Here is a 22,231-nt window from a genome sequence, read left to right on the forward strand (position 1 = left end):
ACAAGGAATTTGTCTTGGTGCAGATGCTCTCAGCGTACATAAAACAAAAAGATAAAATGAGACAATTGATTACAAGTTCAGATCAGGAAATGATTCTCCATCTTTTTCCTCTCTGTTTCGTGCTATCTCCTGAACCTGACGCAAGAAAACTGCTGCATCTTCTAGCAACTCCCAGAGAAGTCAGTATTGCCCCAGAGGGTCCCTGCTGTCTGATCTCCTGGCTCTTCTCCCTGCAGGATCCCAGGCAGGAATATTCCGAGATCCATAATTGCCCCCCAGAGCACCACCTACCATGGATAATGCAAGGAACTACGAGACTTGCTCTGTTCTAAGGATGAACTCCCAAACGCCTCCCTTCCTGCTCTCTTTGCAGAGCGTTGGCTCTTCCTTCATTGCATCCGGGCCCAACTCTGAGAGGACTCGGGGACAGGATGAGCCTCTTTCAGCTCCGTGTGGTCTTCTGCAGCTGGGATAACCAGCCAAGGTGAGCTGCTTTGGAGTCCATCAAGGATTCTCCTTCCACTGATGGTGAGGTGCCAATGTAAGGAGATTCTGGGTGTTAGGAAGGAGGGATCAGGAATCTTCACCTAGGGCAAGGGTAGGCAAAGTGGGTTCTTCTATGACATGTGGCCTTCAACTCCCAGAATTCCTGAGCTAGGATGATTGACTCAGGAATTCTGGGAGTCCACAAGTCATAGAAGAGCCAACTTTCCCTACCCCTGACCCAGGGTATCATAAGGATTGATGAGTCCTTCTTCTGCTTAAGACTCAAATTTGACCACCGTTTGCAATTGCTACCAATCCAGCCTCTCCCCTTTTTCTTAGGTTGACCTGCTGTTCCGAATGTGGACCTTGAGTGCACAAAACATCTCCCTGGGTACAAGCTAGGAGCTGGAAATTTGCAGATCTATACACCATCTTCTTTTGTTATAGGAGAGTCAAGAGAGCTTGAAGGGATCCAGATCCAAGACACGCCTGGGGCTGACTCCTCAGGGTAAGTTCGGATTTCAAAATGGGATGTTTTTTCTGCTTCCCAGACCCCGGGGAACCTGACGGTGTGTCTCTTTTCCAAATTTGAGCTCTGTGTCCAAAGTGAAGTTTTCTGGCTGAATTGAGTTCTGAGATAATTAAACCAACATTTTCATGAATATAAGTCAACTATGAATCGTATATAGATATTAGTCATGGCAGCAAGAGGGAAACAGACCCACCCACCCACCCACCACCCTTCCTTCCTTCCTTCCTTCCTTCCTTCCTTCCTTCCTTCCATTCATTCATTCAGTGCATATTGGTATATACAAAAAATAACAACATTTATATAAATGATATTGGTACTAATGAGAGAGAAACGTAGGACAGGGATGGTAAGCATGCTGGTGTACTTATGCACACCCCTTACATGATGCATACCAACATAATTTTGATGATAAACATAAAGAGGAAGGTGTTGCTTTGGGTTTGCAAGAAGTGTCTCCAAGGGGCACCTCTTTACTCTAGCATCTCCATCTACTTGGAAAGGGAGCACCTCGAGAAATCAAAGGCACATTGTTGTCTTCCTGAACCCACAATCTTTGTGTCAACTTTTAATGTATCAATCACTTTCTGGGTTCCAGCAGAAATGTGTTGCAGTATTACCATATTTTTGAGAGGAAAAAAAACACACTGGAATATAAAACGCACCCTGGTTTTTTTTAAAGGAGATTAGGGGAAAAAAATAACCTGCCTACCAAGTATTTATCTGGCTGGTCTTTAATCTGATCAGCTTCAGCACATCAATTTATCAATTTATGTATCTATTGGATTTATATTCCCCCCTCTCTGAGGACTATTGCTCTTGCTATTGTCTTTGAGTCCGATGCTCTTTGTTCACGGTGTCTTCAGCTTCAGCAACATGGTTTAGCAACAAGGAACGGTGCAGTGTAGGAAAAGGCTAGTCAGATCTTTAATATGGTGGACCTTCACAGCTTTCCCAATAAGTATTTTTCTCTGGTGCCCTTTGGAGGTGGATAATTTACCGGGAATTGAGTAGGTCCCTTTGAGAAACCAAAGTTTGATTAACAGGCCCTTCTTCCCCCAGTAAGTCATTTCTCTAGAATATGGTTCTGGTTCTGATATCAAACTCGCAAGAGACGTTCCTCGGAGTTTGCATACCAAATTTTCCCGAAATGAAAGGGAGGGAATTAGGTTCTGCTCTTCTGGGTCTGACACTCAAAATTTTCTTAGCATCTAATTCTAATCCAATAACTTGAGAAATCCAGGCTCCCCTGAGTGGAAGATATCCCTAAAATTTCATCCTCCACTGTCCATGGAGAACAATAATGACTTTGTCATTTGACTTCTGAAGGAGAATATAGTGTTGACGTGGGGAGCTCCTTGATGTACCCTAAGCTTGGCTGTTTCCTTGCAGATGCTTCATGACCCCAAACTAGTAATGTCATCAATGCTGGTGGTGTGATATGTCTAGCACTGATGATGTTACCTGTTCTGTCTGGGGCCGGTACCGATCAGAAATAAAGAGACACACTGATTCAAGGTTTGATCATAAGCAAAATCTGTTGGTAATCATGCAATCCACCGGTTTATGCCAAGGAATTCAATCAGGCAGCGTCTCTCTAATGAGCTGTAGATAAGAATACCCTGGACTGTGAGCCAGAGGGTTATAAATTTTAATCCTTGAATTTTTTCTGACAGCTTGTGCAAAATGGTGCAGAACTGAACACAGGCATGAAGGAAAAGGTTTGCAACTCAGAAAATCCTCTCAGCTTTGGTTCTCCAGCAGCCATGATGAGGAGCGTTGTCTGCCATGCCCACCTTCCCTTACAAAGTCCCTTGTATACTGGCAAAGCGTGGCCCATAGACCTATTCATGCCAAGAACCCCTTCTTTTCAGGATATTCCTGCCTAGACCACATTCTCCTGATTCTTCCATCTAACAGGAGGGCCTCCTCCTCTGATTCCCCATCATCCTCTGACTCACTAAGTCCCATACTAGGGGTGCTACAGTCTCTGGTGGTTCCTCAGTCTCCAATTCCCTTTCACCCTCACTCTCAGACTCAGACGGCAAGAACACTGTCCTGCGATGCCAGTACTCATCTGTCTCCTGGTCCTCAAAAATCTGTGACCATCAGAGCCAGACCTGGACCACTCACAACATTACCATACTTAGTTTGGGTAACGAAACATCTTGCAAGGAAACAACCAAGCTCAGAGAGAACCAAGGGCCCCTACCCTTATTCCTTCCATGCATTTTCTGAGGACCATTGACTCTCTTTGTGTCTCCACCTTTTTCTCTCTCACTTCTCAGCTGCACAGTTTTTTTCTTCATGAATGCCCAAAACCAAACACGAGTCACAGAATTCATCTTCCTCGTTTCTCCAACCTGCTGAGCTACGAAACCCACCTTTTCCTGGGGTTCCTGGCTGCCTATATAGCCACTCTGATGAGCAACCTCATGATCATCATCTTAATTCTCCTGGATTCCCATCTCCACACCCCCATGTACTTCTTCCTCAGCCAGCTCTCCTGCTTGGATATCTGCCTTTGTACTGTGGTGGTGCCCAAGATCCTGGTGAACTTCCTTCGGCAACATCACACCATCTCCTACGACCAATGCCTGCACAAGCCTTCTTCTTGGTTGGCTTTGCGGGCTGTGAGCTGGCCCTGTTGGCCATCATGGCCTATGACCGCTATGCTGCCATCTGCCAACCTTTGCACTATGCCCACCTGATGAGGGGCAAGGTTTGCATCCAGCTGTCTGGGGCTTCCTACACTCAGCCATCCATGTTTCCTTGGCCTCTCGGTTGGACTTTTGTGGAAACAACAATGTTCCTCACATCTTTTGTGATGTCCCCCCCTTAATTGCCTGCAGTGACACCCGGGTCAACGAATTGACCAATCACATCACCAGCATCTTTGTTGGCCTCAGCCCCTTCCTCTTCATCATCGTGTCCTATGTCCATATTCTGGCCTCCATTCTGCAAATTCGTTCCAACACTGGCAGGCGCAAAGCCTTCTCTACTTGTGCATCACACATAAGTGTGGTAACTTTGTTTGTTGGTAATGGAAGTATGAATTATAACCAGCCCAGTGCGCGTGTACAGTGCCTTAAATGCACGGATAATACCTTGATCCATCGGCTGGATAAGCGATGTGGTGTTTGGGTGGCAAGAATTCAACTTGCACCCCATCATGTTCATGGTCCAGGTGATCATGGCCGCCAGCATTGTCCATTAGGAGAAGCACTTTGAAATCCAGTCCTTTGCGAGCCAAATACACCTCCACCTGTGGGATGAAGCAGTGATGAAACCAGTCCCGCGTGAGGGGTTTTGTAATCCATGCTTTAGCATTATGCATCCAGTACACTGGCAATGCATTCTTATTTCTGTTCTTGAGGGCTCTTGGATTTTGTGACTTATAAATTAGCCCTGGCTTCAGCAAAAAGCCTGCTGCATTCCCACACATGATCAAAGTCACTCGATCTTTCATGGCCTTAAAGCCAGGGGCTTTGGCTTCATCTTGCATCAAGAAAGTCCTTGAAGGCATCCTCTTCCAGAACAGGCCTGTTTCGTCCATGTTGAACACCTGTTCTGGAAGGTAGCCCCCTTCTGCAATTAGCTCTTTAAACGTGCGCTGGACAAAGTTTTCTGCTGCACCTGTATCTGCTGAGGCAGCTTCTCCGTGCAATGACACACTCTTCAGGCCATAGCGCCGTTGAAATTTCTCAAACCACCCTTTGCTTGCTGTGAATGTGGCTGGGGCTGAGGCTGAGGCTGAAGCTGCAGAATGACAGGAAAGGGAGAGAGAAGTGACTTGAATGAAAGCATAAAGAGTAAATGCCCACCTCCTTCCCTCCTTCCTTCCTTCCCTCCTTCCCTCTCTTCTCTCCCTCCCTCCCTCTCTTCTCTCCCTCCCTCCTTCCCTCCTTCCTTCTCTTCTCTCCCTCCCTCCCTCTCTTCTCTCCCTCCCTCCTTCCCTCCTTCCTTCTCTTCTCTCCCTCCCCTCCCCTCTCTTCTCTCCCTCCTTCCTTCTCTTCTCTCCCTCCCTCCCTCCCTCTCTTCTCTCCCTCCCTGCCTCTCTTCTCTCCCTCCCTCCTCTCTTCTCTCCTCCCTCCTTCCCTCCTTCCCTCCCTCCTTCCCTCCTTCCCTCTCTCCCTCCCTCCTTCCCTCCTTCCTGCTCCTTCCTTAAAAAACACTTAAATACAGTATCTAATGACAGAATAAAAAACCCCAGCCCTTACCTGCGTTTCCCTCATCTGCATCGCCTTCTTCTGTGTCTTCAAGACGGTTGTACAATTGTTGTGCCTTGGTTCTGATAGTGTTGGTATCCAAAGCAATGCTCTTTTTGCGGCAGTCTTGTACCCACAGGGACAAAGCAGCTTCCATCTTCATGAGCCGTTTGTTTCTAGGTGTCACCATTCTTTTTGCAGCCTTGTTGAAGGCCATCAGAGAACTTTGCCTTATCTTTTCTCGTCGTCACGAATGGTTCGCACACTCGATTCGTTGATCCCATACTGCCGACCAACATCTGCATAAGAGCGTCCCCCTTTCAGCATGTCCAAAATGTCAATTTTCTCTTTAATTGTGAGTATCCTCCTGGTCTTTTTAGCGTCGCCGCCAGCACTCCGAGCACAACGTTTAGGAGGCATCTTGCAACAAGTCTGAACAAGTTCCAAAAGTTCAGTTGCAAAGCTTTTTTTTGCGTTTGCAACGATTGGTCGAGATTTTGGCCAATCAGCAATCAGCATGACGTCATCGGGCGGGAAAAACCGTGGTATAGCAAAAAAACCGCGAACTTATTTTTTAATTAATATTTTTTGAAAAACCGCGTTGCAGCGTTTCGCGCTAATCGAGAACGCGTAAATCGAGGGACCACTGTAAAGGGAGATATTGTGGTTATGGGTGATTTCAACATGCCTGATGTTGACTGGAATATCCCCAGTGCCCTTACATGCAAAAGTAAGAATATAGTAGAGGCCTTTACAGGAGCAGCTCTGGCACAGCTGGTTAAGACACCAACTAGAGGGGAGAATATTCTAGATTTAGTTTTTACGAATGGGAATTGGGTTTCAGATGTCAAGGTGGGAGAAAATTTAGGTTGCAGTCACCATCTATGTTTGTGGTTTGATGTAAAAACTCATTGTGAGCAATCCTATAATGCAACCAAAGTATTGGATTTCAGAAAAACAAATTTTAATGCAATGGGGGAATATTTAGATAATGAATTAAAGGGGAGGGATAAAATGGCAGGAGCGAGCACCCAGTGGACTGTATTTAAAAAGGCCATCTTAAAAGCCACTGGACTGTATGTAAGACAAATAACTAAAGGTAAAAGGAAGAAGAAACCTCTATGGTTTAGCAATGATGTAAGGACTATAGTCAATGAAAAAAAGGCTGCCTATAGGAGGTATAAAGAGTCTGGAAGTATAGCTGATAGGGAGGTGTATAAAATGAGACAGAAGGAGGCGAAACAGATAATATATGCTGCTAAAGCCTCAAAAGAGGAAGAAATTGCCAAATCTCTAAAGAAGGGGGATAAAACCTTCTTCAGATATATTAGTGATAAGAAGAAGAAAAACTGCGGCATCACGAAGCTTAGTACCGGGAAAGATACATGCATTAATGGGAATAAGGAGATCGCTGACCATTTCAATAGCTACTTCTGTTCAGTTTTCTCAAAAGACACCTTACAAAATAATACTATAGAGGGATATAGCATTGCCTCCAACTGTACAGATTCAGCTCCAGTGATCTTGGAAGCCGATGTCTTAGAAGAACTTGAACGACTAAAGATAAATAAGGCAATGGGTCCAGATGGCATCCACCCCAGAGTTCTTAAAGAACTCAGATCTGTCATTGCTACCCCCCTGACTGATTTGTTTAACCAATCCTTGTTAACAGGAGATGTTCCTGAGGATTGGAGAATGGCAAGTGTTGTGCCTATCCACAAGAAGGGCAGTAGAGAAGAAGCTGGTAACTACAGGCCAGTTAGCTTGACATCAGTTGTCGTTAAAATGATGGAGACTCTACTGAAAAAGAGGATAAATCAGCACCTAAAAAACAATAAATTATTGGACCCAAATCAGCATGGCTTTACTGAAGGCAAATCATGTCAGACTAATCTCATTGATTTCTTTGACTATGTCACAAAGGTGTTGGATGAAGGTGGTGCCGTGGATATTGCCTACCTGGACTTCAGCAAAGCCTTTGATACGGTTCCACATAAAGAGCTGATAGATAAATTAGTGAAGATTGGACTTAATCCCTGGATAGTTCAATGGATTTGCAGCTGGCTGAAGCATAGACACCAGAGGGTTGTTGTGAATGGCGAGTATTCTGAGCAGAGTCAGGTTACAAGCGGTGTGCCACAAGGGTCTGTTCTGGGTCCTATTCTTTTTAATATGTTTGTGAGTGACATAGGGGAAGGTCTGGTAGGGAAGGTTTGCCTATTTGCCGATGACTCTAAAGTGTGCAATAGGGTTGATATTCCTGGAGGCGTTGGCAATATGGTAAATGATTTAGCTTTACTAGATAAATGGTCAAAGCAATGGAAACTGCAGTTTAATGTTTCCAAATGTAAAATAATGCACTTGGGGAAAAGGAATCCTCAATCTGACTATTGTATTGGCAGTTCTGTGTTAGCAAATACTTCAAAAGAAAAGGATTTAGGCGTAGTGATTTCTGACAGTCTCAAAATGGGTGAACAGTGCAGTCAGGCAGTAGGGAAAGCAAGTAGGATGCTTGGCTGCATAGCTAGAGGTATAACAAGCAGGAAGAGGGAGATTATGATCCCGCTATATAGAATGCTGGTGAGACCACATTTGGAATACTGTGTTCAGTTCTGGAGACCTCACCTACAAAAAGATATTGACAAAATTGAACGGGTCCAAAGACGGGCTACAAGAATGGTGGAAGGTCTTAAGTATAAAACGTATCAGGAAAGACTTAATGAACTCAATCTGTATAGTCTGGAGGACAGAAGGAAAAGGGGGGACATGATCGAAACATTTAAATATATTAAAGGGTTAAATAAGGTCCAGGAAGGAAGTGTTTTTAATAGGAAAGTGAACACAAGAACAAGGGGACACAATCTGAGGTTAGTTGGGGGAAAGATCAAAAGCAACATGAGAAAATATTATTTTACTGAAAGAGTAGTAGATCCTTGGAACAAACTTCCAGCAGACGTGGTAGATAAATCCACAGTAACTGAATTTAAACATGCCTGGGATAAACATATATCCATCCTAAGATAAAATACAGAAAATAGTATAAGGGCAGACTAGATGGACCATGGGGTCTTTTTCTGCCGTCAGACTTCTATGTTTCTATGTTTCTATGACAGGGAGGTCAATCAGCAGATGGATTCGCTACTGCATCATGGAGGCTTATAAGGCCAGTTCTACTCCTCTACCAACCGGAGTGACCGCTCATTCCACCAGGAGTGCAGCCACTAGCGCAGCTTGGAACATGCAGGCTCCAATTGAAGACATTTGCCGGGTGGCAACTTGGTCTGCCCCCTACAACGTTCATAAGACATTACCGATTAGATGCCTATGCTTCCGCAGAAGCAGCCTTCGGCCAAAGAGTGCTGCAGAGGGTATGCAATCCAGCGCCCCTGGTCCAGCCTATCCCGCCCTAATTGTTCTGCTTGGGTATATCCCACATTGGACTCTCCGTAGCAGTGCAGTGGAGAAGGACCGTTGGACTTACCTGAACGGCCTTCTCGATGCACTGCAAGGAGAGTCCAAACCCTCCTGGCTTCTTTGGCCCAGAGTCACATTTCCAGTTTCTTTTCTTGTTACTATTTACTTATTGTTAATAAAGTTGAAGTTTTTTTCACACTATTCCTTTGTTTTTATTGACTGATCTAATGGGGCAGCTAAGGGGCGGGACATAATAAATATGTTAATTTTTAACTGAGTCCCTGCCAATGAGGCTGAAGAATAACCCACATTGGACTCTCCTCGCAGTGCATTGAGAAGGCCATTCAGGTAAGTCCAACGGTCCTTCTAAAAAGGAAAAAAATGCACTGAGTATCAATAATCCCTTATTTCAACTCTGAGCTCCTGTCCTTAGCTTTCTCCTGGATTGAGAACTCAGCCCTCAGCCAATGTGTTTGGAGCTCACAGGGAATCATTCAATGGCCACGTTGGGTGACAATCACCTCTCAGGTTCTGCACAAAAGGCGTAAAACCCATTGGATGTTAACCTGAGCCATAGACTTAATGAGTCTCTGTTTTCTCATGCTAGGCTGCTCCTTGCACGGTGAAGAGGAAAACTTGGGGATTTCTTTTGGATTTTGGCCATTGATCTAAGAGACCTTGGAGATGATCTGTCCCCAGTGGGAAGAGGGAACCTTTTCACGAGAGTAGCATCCTTGCTTTGCAGCTCAAACATCCCAGAAGGGACATGACTTCTGGCTCCCCAGACCCTACAGGAGATGCCAATGAACCAGTAGATGGGCATCACAAATGCATTTCTTTCTTTCTGCTTTTGCTGGTTAATATTTTTGGCCTTCTTTGGTTCAGGGATTCTCCAGCTACCCACCCTGCATGGATCTTTTTCTCTCCAGGGGGACATTATTTCCACCCATCCATATTTCTCCTCTCATTAATCTCATATTTCCCTCTGAGAGAAAAGGTGGGAGAGAAGGACCCAGGAAAGGAGCCGACAAGGTTGCATTGAGTGTTTTGGGACCAGAATGTCAACTGCAGACACAACACTCTATTCCCCCTGAGACTTCTTCAGGGAGGGGCCCTGAACCCCCTGCGAGAGAAAAGCCAAACTCGAGACAAGGGCAGAGCAATAGACTTTATTATCAAGGGGAGGGACAAGTTCTTCAGAAAAAGAGGAAGAGAAACAAGATTACAGGAACCAACTGCTTGACATTCAGCTGGTCTTTCTGGCAAAGGAAGATTTACACATGAAGAAGGTGAATCAAATATTTCAGCTCAGATTTCTGATCAATGGGGAGCCCTCTAAGCTCCATCTCCACACTTGGCTTAAGCGGGAGTCCATTTGCAGAGAAAAGGATGTTCACGGTCACAGGCGAGGACAGTCCAACTCACGTACCCTGAAAGGAAAGAACAAGGGTGTTTCATCATAGATGGAATAGCTGAAAGTGATTTCCTTTGGGCTTTAGGCTGTTGAAAGATTTTGCAGATAGCTGGATTATTTAAAAAAAGCCATTTCTGAAGATTCAGACAAGATAGAGATCCAAGATTTAATGTACCTGTACAATGATCTTCATAGAAGTTTTAAGGAATGTTTTAATGATTGATTTCAATGCAACTGGGATTTAGATTAACTAGTTTTAAAATTAATTGGATTAGAATGTTTGCATTGTTTTTTATATGTTGTAAGTCTCCTCGAGTCTTCAGAGAGGGGTAGCATATAAATAAATAAATAAATAAATAAATAAATAAATAAATAAATAAATAAATAAATGTAAAGAGGAAATAAGAAATTGCACTGAATCTACAATTGGAATTAGAAGAAAACCACAAAATGCTTTGGATTATAAGGAGTCTCTTAGTAATAATTATAATAAATCTTCCAAAGAGAGAACTGGAGAAGAACATGTGGCAGAACAAGATCAAAAAGAGGAACAGATGGAGGAGATCACAGGAGGTTATGGAGATAAAGGCAATGATGAGATGGAAAATGGACAATTAAAGGACATATTACTTATTATTCTGATTGTGGAGTATTAATTACTGAAGTGGAAGAAGAGGAATATGAAGGCAAAATAATAGAGGTTTTTGAAAGTGATCTGGCTAATGAAAGGTCATATTTTTCATGATGATTATATTAAGATTAGCAGTAATAAAAATGGAGAAGATGTGAGCAGAGGCACGGAATTTGGCAGACTAAAAGAAATTAAATTTCAAATTTTAAAAAAAGGAATATAAATCAATGAGGCTTAAGATTGGATATTTTAAGAGGAGAAGGAAAAGAAGGAAAAGGAAATAAAAAGGGGTACGAAAGGATAAGAAAGAAAACTGTTGAGTTTAGACAAGAGTGCTGGAGAAATAGGGTGTACCCTGGAAGGCCCTGAACCACTCGCCTGACTACGTTTTGGACGATTTGAAGTTTCTGAACACTCTTCAAAGGTAGCCCCATGTAGAGAGCATTGCAGTAGTCAAACCGCGAGGTGATGAGGGCATGAGTGACTGTGAACAAAGACTCCCTGTCCAAATAGGGCCGCAACTGGTGCACTAAGCAAACCTGGGCGAACGCCCCCCTCACCACAGCTGAAAGATGGTGTTCTAAAGTCAGTTGTGGATTGAGGAGGATCCCCAAGTTGTGAATCCTCTCTGATGGGGTAGAAGTAACATAATTCATTCTTGTGTGTAAACTTCATTGTGCTCAATAAATAATTGTTGAAGAAAAAAATGTGGTGCATTACTTTCTGGGCAACCTTCGTATATCTCCCCTTGACATCCCTTCCCTTTTTCCTTTTCTTTCCTCATTTTCTCTTCCCTGTCTTTCCTTCCCATCCCTTCCCTCCCCTGCTTTCCAGCAAACCCCAACCCTACTAAGGAATGAAGACTTTTCATACTCACCATATCGATGATCAAGGCCAACACAGAGATTATTGTCCCAATAATCGCTGGGTTGTCCATAGCTCCAATTTCTGTACTTGGATAGTGATCCATCAACCCAGTGCCATACAGTCTGCAGTGCAATGCGGAATAAAGCAGGTTGAGGTGGGTCAGTGGGGGCCATGGGGAGGGGGAGAGAGTGTGAGAGAGATTTTCCAATTCTGCATAAAGCTTAAATTAATTCAAAGGGGGGAGTTGTGCTAAATAGGCTTTTCTGCAAGCACGCAGTACACGTTGATTACAGTCTATGAAACCAAAATCAAAGTTTGAGACCCTGTAAAAAATTTTCCCTGCATATCTGAAACTTGAAATTTCACGACTTTGCATCATTTCAGGGGTTCTCTCTGTGAGAATTTTTGGGGGGAGTGTGGGGCTTCTTTCTTGCTGAAAAAAAAGTCCCTAAAATTCTGTTCCCGGGTCACCCTGACCCAGACCGAAAATCCTTCATTTGAGGTGCTTATGTTTGGTCAATTTGAAAACTTTTTTCACTGGAAGGTAGTCTGAACATTTCTGCACACAATGATATGAAAATTGAACTGGAAAAAATGATTTTTTAAAATTAGAAATAAGGCCTCCCCCCCCCCCCCGGCTGCTTGCAAAAATTTTCACTTTAATTTTTTTTGCGTATAAGCCTATTTGAGTACAAGTATGGGGGCCCTTTATGAGCAAAATAAACCAATAAGCATGAATTTTTTTTCAGTTCAATTTTTATTTCATTATGTGCAGAAATGTTCAAACCAGTTTCCAAGTGAAAAAAGCTTTCAAAAAACCAAATATAAGTACCTGAAATGAACAATTTTTGGTCCAGGTCAAATAGACCCAGAACAGAAGATTAGTGAGGGTTTTTTAAACAGAACAGCACGGATAAATCCAAGTGCTATTGCTATGCTATCGCTCTTGCTATGCCCAGGTCTTTCATTCCAACCATTGTCTGCTGGCATTGGGATCCTATGTCCTTGTGTCCCCTTGTGTAGGAGCAGCAATGGGGTGATGTTTACATTCGACAACACCATGCTGTCTTCGAACTATTTAACATGGGACAAAACCAGCATCAGGGAATGGAAACAGAAAAAGGTTGCTGGGCTTTTCAAGGATGAGGCAAGAAACTTCCATAAGGAAAGAGCTGCTAATTGCTCAGAAACAAGAGGGCAAAATACTCACAATATCGGTCACTGGTTTTCGTTGGAGTCCAATCAAGACATCAGTACTGCCCATACTTTCTTCAGTGACATAGGCAGCAATGGCTTTTGCCTCCCTGTTGGAGTTGATTGATGCTAAATGACCACCCCATTTGTCCTGACACTCATCCTGCCAAGAGAAAGGAAACAAAAATATCTTAGCACCAAGAAACCATGTTGTCCATTGCAGGTCTGCTACTATCCAGATCTACCAATCCAGGAGTCTTGCAGTTTTACCCTGTTTTACCCTGATCAAGTTGATCAGGGTAAAACAATAGATGCAATCTACGTAGACTTTTTTAAAGCCTTTGATTCAGGAGTACATGACAAACTACTTCTGAAAGTAAAATCCTAGGGCATCTCCAGACCATTACAGGATTGGATAACATTGTTTCTGTCTAACAGACAACAACTCACTCACTCTCCAAAAAGACCTGGACTTTGTCTCAGACTGGTCTAACACCTGGCAACTTCAATTATCAACCAACAAATGCTCTACCCTCCACATTGGCAAAAAGAATCCAAACCGCATAAACAAACTGAATAAACAATCTCTCACGATCTACCCACACTCAGTAAAATACCTTGGAATACTAATATCGAATGACCTAAGTGCCAAAGCCCACTGCAACAATATCGCCAAAAAAGCTTCTAGAGTTGTCAACCTGATCCTACGCAGCTTCTGCTCAGGCAATCTCACACTACTCACAAGAGCCTACAAAACTTTTGCCAGACCCATCCTGGACTACTGCTCATCTGTCTGGAACCCATATCACATCTCAGACATCAACACCCTTGAAAATGTCCACAGATATTTCACCAGAAGAGCCCTTCGCTCCTCCACTTGAAACACAATATCCTACGAAAATAGACTAACAATCCTGGGCCTAGATAGCCTAGAACTGCAGCGCCTAAAACCCGACTTGAGTATTGCCCACAAGATCATACGCTGCAACGTCCTACCGATCAATGTCTACTTCAGCTTCAACAGCAACAACACAAGAGCACGCAACAGATTCAAACTTAATATGAACCGCTCCAAACTTGACTGTAAAAAATATGATTTCAACAATCGAGTTATTGAAGCATGGAACTCATTACCGGACTCAATCATCTCAACCCCTAACCCCCAACATTTCTCGCTTAGACTCTCCACGATTGACCTCTCCAGGTTCCTAAGAGGCCAGTAAGGGGCGTACATAAGTGCACTGGTGTGCCTTTCGTCCCCTGTCCAATTGTCTTTCCTTTCTTTCACCTATCTTATATATTCTCTTCCTTTCATATATCCTCTCCTCTAAGTTCACTCTACCCCTATATATATTACTACATGTCTATCTTTCTTCCTATGTATTTATGTATTGGACAAATGAATAAAATAAAAAAAATTAAAAAGTGGTCAAAATAGGAAGTGCCATATCTAATCCTGCTCCTGTCAACAGTGGTGTCCTTCAAGGCAGTGTTTTAGGACCAACACTCTTCATACTCTACTTAAATGATCTTTATGATCATAATATAAGCAACTGTGCTCTCTTTGCTGGTGATGTTAAACTATTTAATGCCATCGACAATGCTGCTACCCTTCAAAGAGACCTTGATCATGTAGCAGAATGGTCAAACAACTGGCAATTTTCAACCAACAAATGCTCTGCCTTACACATTGGCAAAAAGAGTCAGAATACAAAATAACTTGAAGGAAACGAACTTGTAGATGACCCTCACTCTGTCAAAGTCCTTGCGGTACCCATATCCAATGACCTAAGTGATAGAGCCCACTGTAACAACATTGCCAAACAATCACTAACAGTTGTTAATCTAATCTTACGTAGCTTCTTCTCTGGCAATATTAAACTGCTAATCAGAGCATACAAAGCATTTGTTAGACCAATTCTTGAATACAGCTCACCTGTCTGGATCAGATATCAGACATTAATACAAATGAGAGAAATATTTCAAAAGAAGAGTTCTTCACTCGTCTGCTTGCAACAAAATAAAGTAAAATCCTTTGGCCTCTTTTTCCACCAGACTTGAAACACTGGGATTAGACAATTTACAACTACATTGCCTCCGATCTGATCTAAATGTAGTTCATAAAATAATGTACCAAAATGTTTTTCGTGTTAATGACCACTTCACCTTCAACCGCAGCAATACACAAGCACATAATAGATTCAAAGTAAATATAAACTGCTCTAAACTCGACTGCAGAAAACACGACTTCAGCAACAGAGTGATCAACGCCTGGAATGCGGTCCCTGACTCTGGTTTCTTCCTCAAACCCCCAAAATCTTCAACCTCAGACTGTCTACAGTCGACCTCTCCCTGTTTCCAACAGGTCTGTAAGGGGCGTGCATAAGCTTACCAATGTGCCCACCATCCCTGTCCTACTGTCCTCTTGTCCTCTTCTATCATGACTTTTTACTTATGTTATTTTTATACAAGCTACTACTATCCTATACATGTTTGACAAATAAATAAATAAATTTAAAAAGAAAAGTGTAGTCAGGCCAGGTCCTCCCAGCTACGTCCCTGTAGTAGAGGTTCTCCTAAGAGCAGCTTCAAATGCGAGGAAAGCATTTGGGGAAGATAACTACGAGTGAGGTATAAAGGTGGTCTCAGCAGTGGGATAACTACAAAAAAGTAGGCATGCCAACAAGTTGTGGGAGAGAGAGAAGAGAGAAGGGTGTGTGTGTTTATATGTGGAGATAAAGAGGCACTCTTAGAAACAAGAGGTCACTTTGAAACACAATAGTTTTAATTTTTGAGCTCTTCATTTAACAACTACAACTGGGACTAGTATTTCAGTCATTTAGTGAACAATTGCTAAGCAACTTGCAACTGTCATAACTCTGAGGATTGGCCATAATCACTTTCATCACTGTCATAACTACAAGTAAAATTAAGCGAAGACTCCTGTGAACCCTATGGTTGTTGGCCTTGGTCTCACAACATGGATAAGACAATAGCCGAGTTGCACAATTTGTTAAACCATACAATATCCAATCCCATTGAAATGTAGCAGTTAGAGGTCTCATTCGAACTTTACTTCCTTTAGCAAATTTCACTAATATTGAGCTATGACATTAATCCCGTTAAATTTAAGGGAATTCAACAGAATTATTAAAATATTTCCTTTTACTCTTTCCTGTAGACTTTTGTCTTTTTTATTAAGGAGAATCATACAGCAGGTGCCCTTCATTTAAAAAACTCTGGGTGGAAGAATGAAGAGCTACCCCCAAATGAAGCAATAATTAGAAAAATAATGTACTGCGCAGAAATGTCGAAACTGACTCTACTAGTTAGGAATGAACCATTAGATACGTTTAATAATTGTTGGGACCCTCTTTATAAATGGCTAGGAAGCAAAAGCGAGACCAATAGGCTTTAAGAATGTAAAACTATAAATAAGCTTGAACTGCTACAAATCTGGTATAAAGTATTCTATTATCTAATACTATTACATGAGACTTTATATGTATTTAACTATGTAAATTTACTATTACTATTTGTTAACCTCTCAACACTATGTCAATTGCAATTCTGGCATCTAACACTTTTGACAAACTATTCGAAATATGGTAATGAGCAAAAATATCTTGATCTAATTTTCGTTTTCAACACAACTCCCCTGCTTATTCGCTGATACTGTTATTAGTTTTGTTTTTGTTTGTTTGTTTGTTTTTTGTTTCTGTTTTTTTTTCTCTTTTATGCGATATGCTCTGCAATGTACCATACGCTGTATATATGATGTATATGTCTATATTTTAATAATAATTTTTTTTAAAAAAAAACAAAAAACAAAAAAACTCTGGGCCAGATTAAGGGATTTCTTCCCACTCAAGTGAGTTAGTTCAGGTGAAATATTTCAGGTGAGTTACCTCAGCATCGTGAAAGTTGGAGGGACCTTCATAGAACTTGTAGCAATTCCACTCATCTTCACCTATATAAGCAAAGGTGCCAGGAGGACAGATCCTCCAACCAAATTCACCTGCTTCAAAAACAGAATAAAATTGACTTTTTCTTCATTGACACGAACAAGGTTGAGCAAAAGAGATGCTTATAACTATGGATTTTATCATAAATTTTAATTCCTATTTATTATTTTATTTTATTTATTTATTTTATATATTAATTGGATTTATATGCTGCCCCTTTCTGAAGACTCGGGGCAGCTCACAACATATCAAAACAAAATACAGTATACATATCTAAAAATCCAATTAATATAGCTAAAATGTCTTTTAAAATATATCAGGAAATGAAATAGTTGCAAAAGTGGTTAGTATTTACTCTATCTGTTTATATTTCATGTATTTTTGTATATCTTATTTACATGTGATTTGTTTATATCTAAAAATAAAGATTAAAACTATAAAAACCCTAGTAACATTTAAAATCACTCATTCCCATTTGCACAGCAAGACACATGTACACTCGTTGGCCAGGGGCTAGGTTCTAATGGCCCAAGTTTGGCAGCACGCTTAAGTCTTTAAACTCTTGCAGAAGGCAGGGATGGTGGGGGCAGTGCAAATCTCTGTAGGGAGCTGATTCCAGAGGGCTGGGCCCCCACAGAGAAGGCTCTTCCCCTAGGTTCCACCAAACAGCATTGTCTAGAAGACAGGGGAATGCCGACTCTGTGGGATCAAACTGGTCGCTGGGACTCATGCGGCAGAAGGCAGACCCAGGGGTAATCTAGTCCGATGCCATTTATACTAGAATTTCTAATTGTATAATTTAAGACATTTTAGATAGATAGATAGATAGATAGATAGATAGATAGATAGATAGATAGATAGATAGATAGATAGATAGATAGATAGACAGACTGTATATTGTTTTGATATGTTGTCAGCTGGCCTGAGTCCTCAGAGAGGGGTGGTGAATGAATGAATGAATAAATCAATAAATCAATAAGACTTCCATGAAATGGTCCCTCACTCTTGGAAGAGCATCCTCATCTCCCTTCCCTCCACTTTGCCTTACCTGGTTCACTCTGCAGTTCAACGCGATATTTATTGGTCCCATCCTTGTTGGCCTCTCTTGGCATCTGCGCCTTGAGGCTGCTCCTGGGTTTGTCTGTCTGACGTGAAACGTGTTCCTGTAATGACACGGAAGGCCCCTTAGTCAACCGAGGAAGGGACTCTGGCGCTGCAGGGCCCAGGTAGAACGAGGAAGGGTTAGCAAGGATCAGACCAACTCCCATCTCTCCCTCTCTCTCCATCTCTATCTTTCTCTCCCTCCCTCCCTCTCGCTCTTTCTCCCTCCCTCCCTCTCACCATCTATTTTATTCCAAAAGCCACTGACACTTCCTCCTGCTGTCTCCTCACTTACTTTTACCTTCTTTTCGCTCTTCCTGTCGCAAAATCACTGTTTGTCTGATTGATCCTGATTTCTCTTAATTTTTTGTCCTTTTCCAGTCCGCTTCCCACTGGTAAAGAGGTTTCACAATGTCAGTTTTTAAGTTTGAATTAGCAATACGCTTTGCTGCTCTATATTCTTCTTCCTCCTTGTTGTATGCCGCCCCGAGTTTTCGGAGAGGGGCGGCATACAAATCCAAATAATAAGTAAATAATAAATAAATTAACTGCTCCAAACTTGATTGAAAAAAATACAACTTTAGTAATTGGGTTGTCGAAGCGTGGAACTCGTTACTGGACTCTGTAGTATCATCCCCTAACCCCCAACACTTCACCCTTAGACTGTCCATGGTTGACCTCTCCTGATTCCTAAGAGGTCAGTAAGGGGCGTACATGAGCACACTCGAGTGCCTTCCGTCCCCTGTCCTATAGTCTCTCCTATATCTCCTATATCTTCTCTACTATATCCTCTATAACCTTCATTGTGTATTATTGTGTATTGGACAAAAAAATGAATAAATAATAAATAAAATGATTCCCATCACTTCAGAGGGAAGAAGATCTGAAGATGCCACCAGAGTTGCCAATGAAACATCAGGAAATTGAGTTGATGCTCTGCACTGCCCAACAGATACCAGCCATGAAAGCCCACAGCAGTATCTCACCCAGAGAACACTTGCGTTTCAGAGTCCCCTGAGATAAGGGTCCTTTTCATGCACACAGCCTAGTGGCTCTCCACTTCAGCCCACCCAGAGGGGACTTAGAGAGCAGTGCAAGGTTCTGCCTAGATGTCTCCTCTGCCTGAACTAGGAGATTCACAGGGACACACAAGCACTTCTCACCTTGTCATCAAAAGTTTTGTCGCAAAACCCATTCCTGGGGCAGCAATCACAGGGACAACAGCAGCCTTTGGCTCCTGTGTGGGAAGAGAAGAAGCTCAGTGAGAAGGTGGCCAAGAGAAAAGGAGAAGGAAGGGAAAGAGGAGGAGAAGGAGGAGGAGGAGAAGGAAAGGAAGAGAAGAAAGAGGAGGAAGAGGAAGGGGAGGAGGAGGGAGGAGGGGACAGCAGGATCTGAAGAACATTCTGAACCCAATGAGTCACAAAGATCTTTGATGATAATAAATTGAAACTGATTTCCAGCTGAACTTGGAGACTATCCAAAGCTTTGTTAGGGTTGGGCTTGGTTAATTTTCCGGAGGTTTCCTATCTTCCAAAAATCAACCAATTTGAGTTGGTTTATTATTCAGCAACCCATGCAAAACCAGGCAATGGGTTCCTTCAATAACTTACCATTGAGGCAGAAAGCCACGACCAGCAAGCCGAGGGCCAGAAAGAGGAATCGCCCCATGGTCTCCCTTCCTTCCTTCCTTAATTCCCTGCAGAGAGAACGGGGAATGGGGGAAGAAAGAGAAGAAAGGAGAGTGAGATGGGTGGGAAGTCCAGCCTGTGACCAAGCTGGTGGGGGTCCCACACTTTGGTTTCCACTTTTTCTCTTGCCCGAATGGATTCATTTCTCCCTTCATGGTCACCCAGCAGCCTTGGGGGGTCAGTGTCAGAGGTTGCTTCGGACTGGTTTGCCCGAATGACAGTGACGTCACAGAACCAGTTCGGCTGGTCCCTGTCCCTGGGTGTTGTCATTTTTTAAATTTTAAAATAAATGGAGGGGGGGGGGTCTTCTGAGCATGCACAGAAACCGAGTTTCTGGCACTGTCACGCAGTCTCCATCTTTGTTTTTTTCTGGATTTTTCATCACTCTGCCTGTTCACAAAGGATATTGAGACTCTAGAAAAAGTGCAGAGAAGAGCAGCAAAGATGATGAAGGGACTGGAGGCTAAAACACATGAAGAAGGACCAGGGGAGATCAGTATCTCAGGGGCTGCCACAAAGAGGAAGGAGTCAACCTATTCTCCACAGCACCTGAGTGTAGAACAGGTAGCAACGGGTGGAAACTAAACAAGGAGAGAAGCAACTTAGAAGTAAGGAGAAATTTCCTGACAATCAGAACGGTTGACCAGTGGAACAGCCTGCCTCCAGAAGTTGTGAATGCCCCAACACTGGAAGTTTTTAAGCAGAGGTTGGATACCATCTGGCTGAAGAAGTGTAGGGTTTCCTGCCTAAGCAGGGGGTTGGACTAGAAGACCTCCAAGGTCCCTTCCAACTCTGTTCTTGTTGTTGTTCTTACTCTTATTCTTATCTTGGAAGGTTTTACATCAAAGATAAACTCTAATCTTAGATTGAAAATAATAACATCATCATCATAATAAAATTTTTGGCAGAAAGAAACTGTAAAGAAAGAAGGAGAGGAAGTAGGAAGGTAGGAGGAGATAGAAGGGGGAGAGAAAGTCAAAGAAAGCAGATAGAAAAGGAGAAGAGGAAGGGAAAGGAAGGCTGAGCGAAAAGATAATGGAAGATCAGAGTGACAGATATGGATAGTAATGACCTAGATTGAAGCCAGGTTGGTGATGCTTTATTATACTTTGCTTGTGGTGACATAACTATCTGATGTATGGAGGAGGAAAAATGAAAATCTTTTGGGGAAAAAAATAGAACCCACACTCGGTTGGCATGGACTCTGCATTGCTATGTAATAATGATAATATTAACAATAACAGAGATGGAAGGGACCTTGGAGGTCTTCTAGTCCAACCCCCTGCTTAGGCAGGAAACCCTCCACTACTTCAGACAGATGGTTATCCAACATTTGCTTTAAAAACATCCAGTGTTGGGGCATTCACACCTTCTGGAGGCAACTTCTGGTCCACTGATCAACCATTCTGTCAGGAAATTTCTCCTTAGTTCTAAGTTAATAATAATAATAATAATAATAATAATAATAATAATAATAATAATAATAATAATAATTTATTAGACTTGTATGCCGCCCCTCTCCAAAGACTCGGAGCGGCTCACAACAAAATACAAAGCACAAATCTAATATTAAAAACAATTATAAAAACCCATTATAAGTTGCGTCTCTCCTTGTTTAGTTTCCACCCATTGCTTCTTGTTCCACCCTCAGGTGCTTCGGAGAATAGGTTGACTCCCTCTTCTTTGGGGCAGCACCTGAGATATTGGAATAGTGCTATCATGTCTCTCCTGGTCTTTCTTTTCCTATAAACTAGTCATGCCCAGTTCCTGCTACCTCTCTTCATATGTTTTAGCCTCCATTTATCCCCTAATAATCTTTGTCGTTCTTCTCTGCACTTTTCCCAGAGTCTCCACCTCCTTTTTGCATTGCGGCGAACAAAACTGGATGCAGGATTCCAGGTGTGGCCTTATCGAGGCCTTAGAAAGTGGTATTAACACTTCACGTGATCTTGATTCTCTCCCTCTATAAAGAGCAGAAGGACCCCATCCCCCAGCAAGACTCTCCTGTGTCCCTCTCTCCCCCAGAGATCCCCCTGGTAGATCCCTTGGGTCTTCTCTCCTACAGGTCCCCTTCAGGCCCCTTCAGGTGGAGACAGACAGGTATGGGAGCAATCTGTGGCAGAGGCTTCACCTGTCAGGTGTGCACAGGAGGAAGAGTCCCACTCACCTGTCCCTTTGGCTCCTTGAGTAGCAGGTCCACTCAGTGGCAACTCAGGGTTTTAGTCCTGCAGGAGAAATGGATGCATTTATAGGGAAAGAAGAGGGTGGATGATTTCCGTGGAAGGAGGAAGGAAGGAAGGGAGAGAGGAGAAAGGGCAATTGATTTGTTTGTTTTTTGTCTAAGGAGCAGGAAGTAACCTGGCACCAAAATTGATGGATGTCTACTCTGCCCCCTGGTTCAGAACCTGGTGACTGGCACATGCCTCATGTGAGAACCAACACACTAGAAATTAGTTTGGAGAAGATGACCGCTGAATAAAAGACAAAAAAGCCTCTCAGTTTTTGGAGCAGATGGATGGATGAATGAATGAATGAATGAATGACCTGGAAGGGACCTTGGAGGTCTTCTAGCCAAGCCCACTGCTCAAGCATCAGACTCCTGACAATCAGAATGGTTGATCAGTGGAACAGAAGTTGCTCCAACACTGGAAGTTTTTAAGCAGATATTGGATACCATCTGTCTGAAGTAATGTAGGTTTTCCTGCCTAAGCAGGGGGTTGGACTACAAGGCTTC

General features: G+C 42.7%; 2 protein-coding genes and 1 pseudogene across 4 annotated transcripts; 1 reads left to right on the forward strand and 2 right to left on the reverse strand.

Annotated features, from left to right (window-relative positions):
• Window positions 1–2,527: 2,527 nt before the first annotated feature.
• Window positions 2,528–6,720, reverse strand: LOC139169103 (tigger transposable element-derived protein 1-like). The gene is made up of 2 exons (XM_070754920.1): window positions 5,236–6,720; window positions 2,528–4,774 (listed from the first exon to the last, which is right to left on the reverse strand). Exons 1-2 carry the CDS (start codon window positions 5,438–5,440, stop codon window positions 4,104–4,106), a joined length of 876 nt encoding a protein of 291 aa, XP_070611021.1. The 5' UTR covers window positions 5,441–6,720; the 3' UTR covers window positions 2,528–4,103.
• LOC139168903 (olfactory receptor 5V1-like) lies at window positions 3,323–4,090 on the forward strand (annotated as a pseudogene).
• Window positions 6,721–9,791: 3,071 nt separating the features above from the next.
• On the reverse strand, window positions 9,792–21,723 carry LOC139168832 (C-type lectin galactose-binding isoform-like). 3 transcript variants are annotated; one of them, XM_070754563.1, is made up of 8 exons: window positions 21,665–21,723; window positions 19,420–19,505; window positions 18,973–19,046; window positions 17,757–17,871; window positions 16,652–16,761; window positions 12,760–12,906; window positions 11,560–11,671; window positions 9,792–10,067 (listed from the first exon to the last, which is right to left on the reverse strand). In XM_070754563.1, the coding sequence occupies exons 2-8, from the start codon at window positions 19,475–19,477 to the stop codon at window positions 9,997–9,999; spliced, it is 687 nt and encodes a 228-aa protein (XP_070610664.1). In that variant the 5' UTR covers window positions 19,478–19,505; window positions 21,665–21,723; the 3' UTR covers window positions 9,792–9,996. The 3 variants fall into 3 exon arrangements, with proteins under 3 accessions (XP_070610664.1, XP_070610662.1, XP_070610663.1); XM_070754561.1 differs by having other exon boundaries at window positions 16,652–16,764; XM_070754562.1 differs by lacking the exon at window positions 21,665–21,723 and adding an exon at window positions 21,629–21,663 and having other exon boundaries at window positions 16,652–16,764.
• Between the last annotated feature and the right edge of the window lie 508 nt (window positions 21,724–22,231).

Source organism: Erythrolamprus reginae, chromosome 6 (assembly GCF_031021105.1).
Source record: "Erythrolamprus reginae isolate rEryReg1 chromosome 6, rEryReg1.hap1, whole genome shotgun sequence".
Classification (NCBI taxonomy): domain Eukaryota; kingdom Metazoa; phylum Chordata; class Lepidosauria; order Squamata; family Dipsadidae; genus Erythrolamprus; species Erythrolamprus reginae.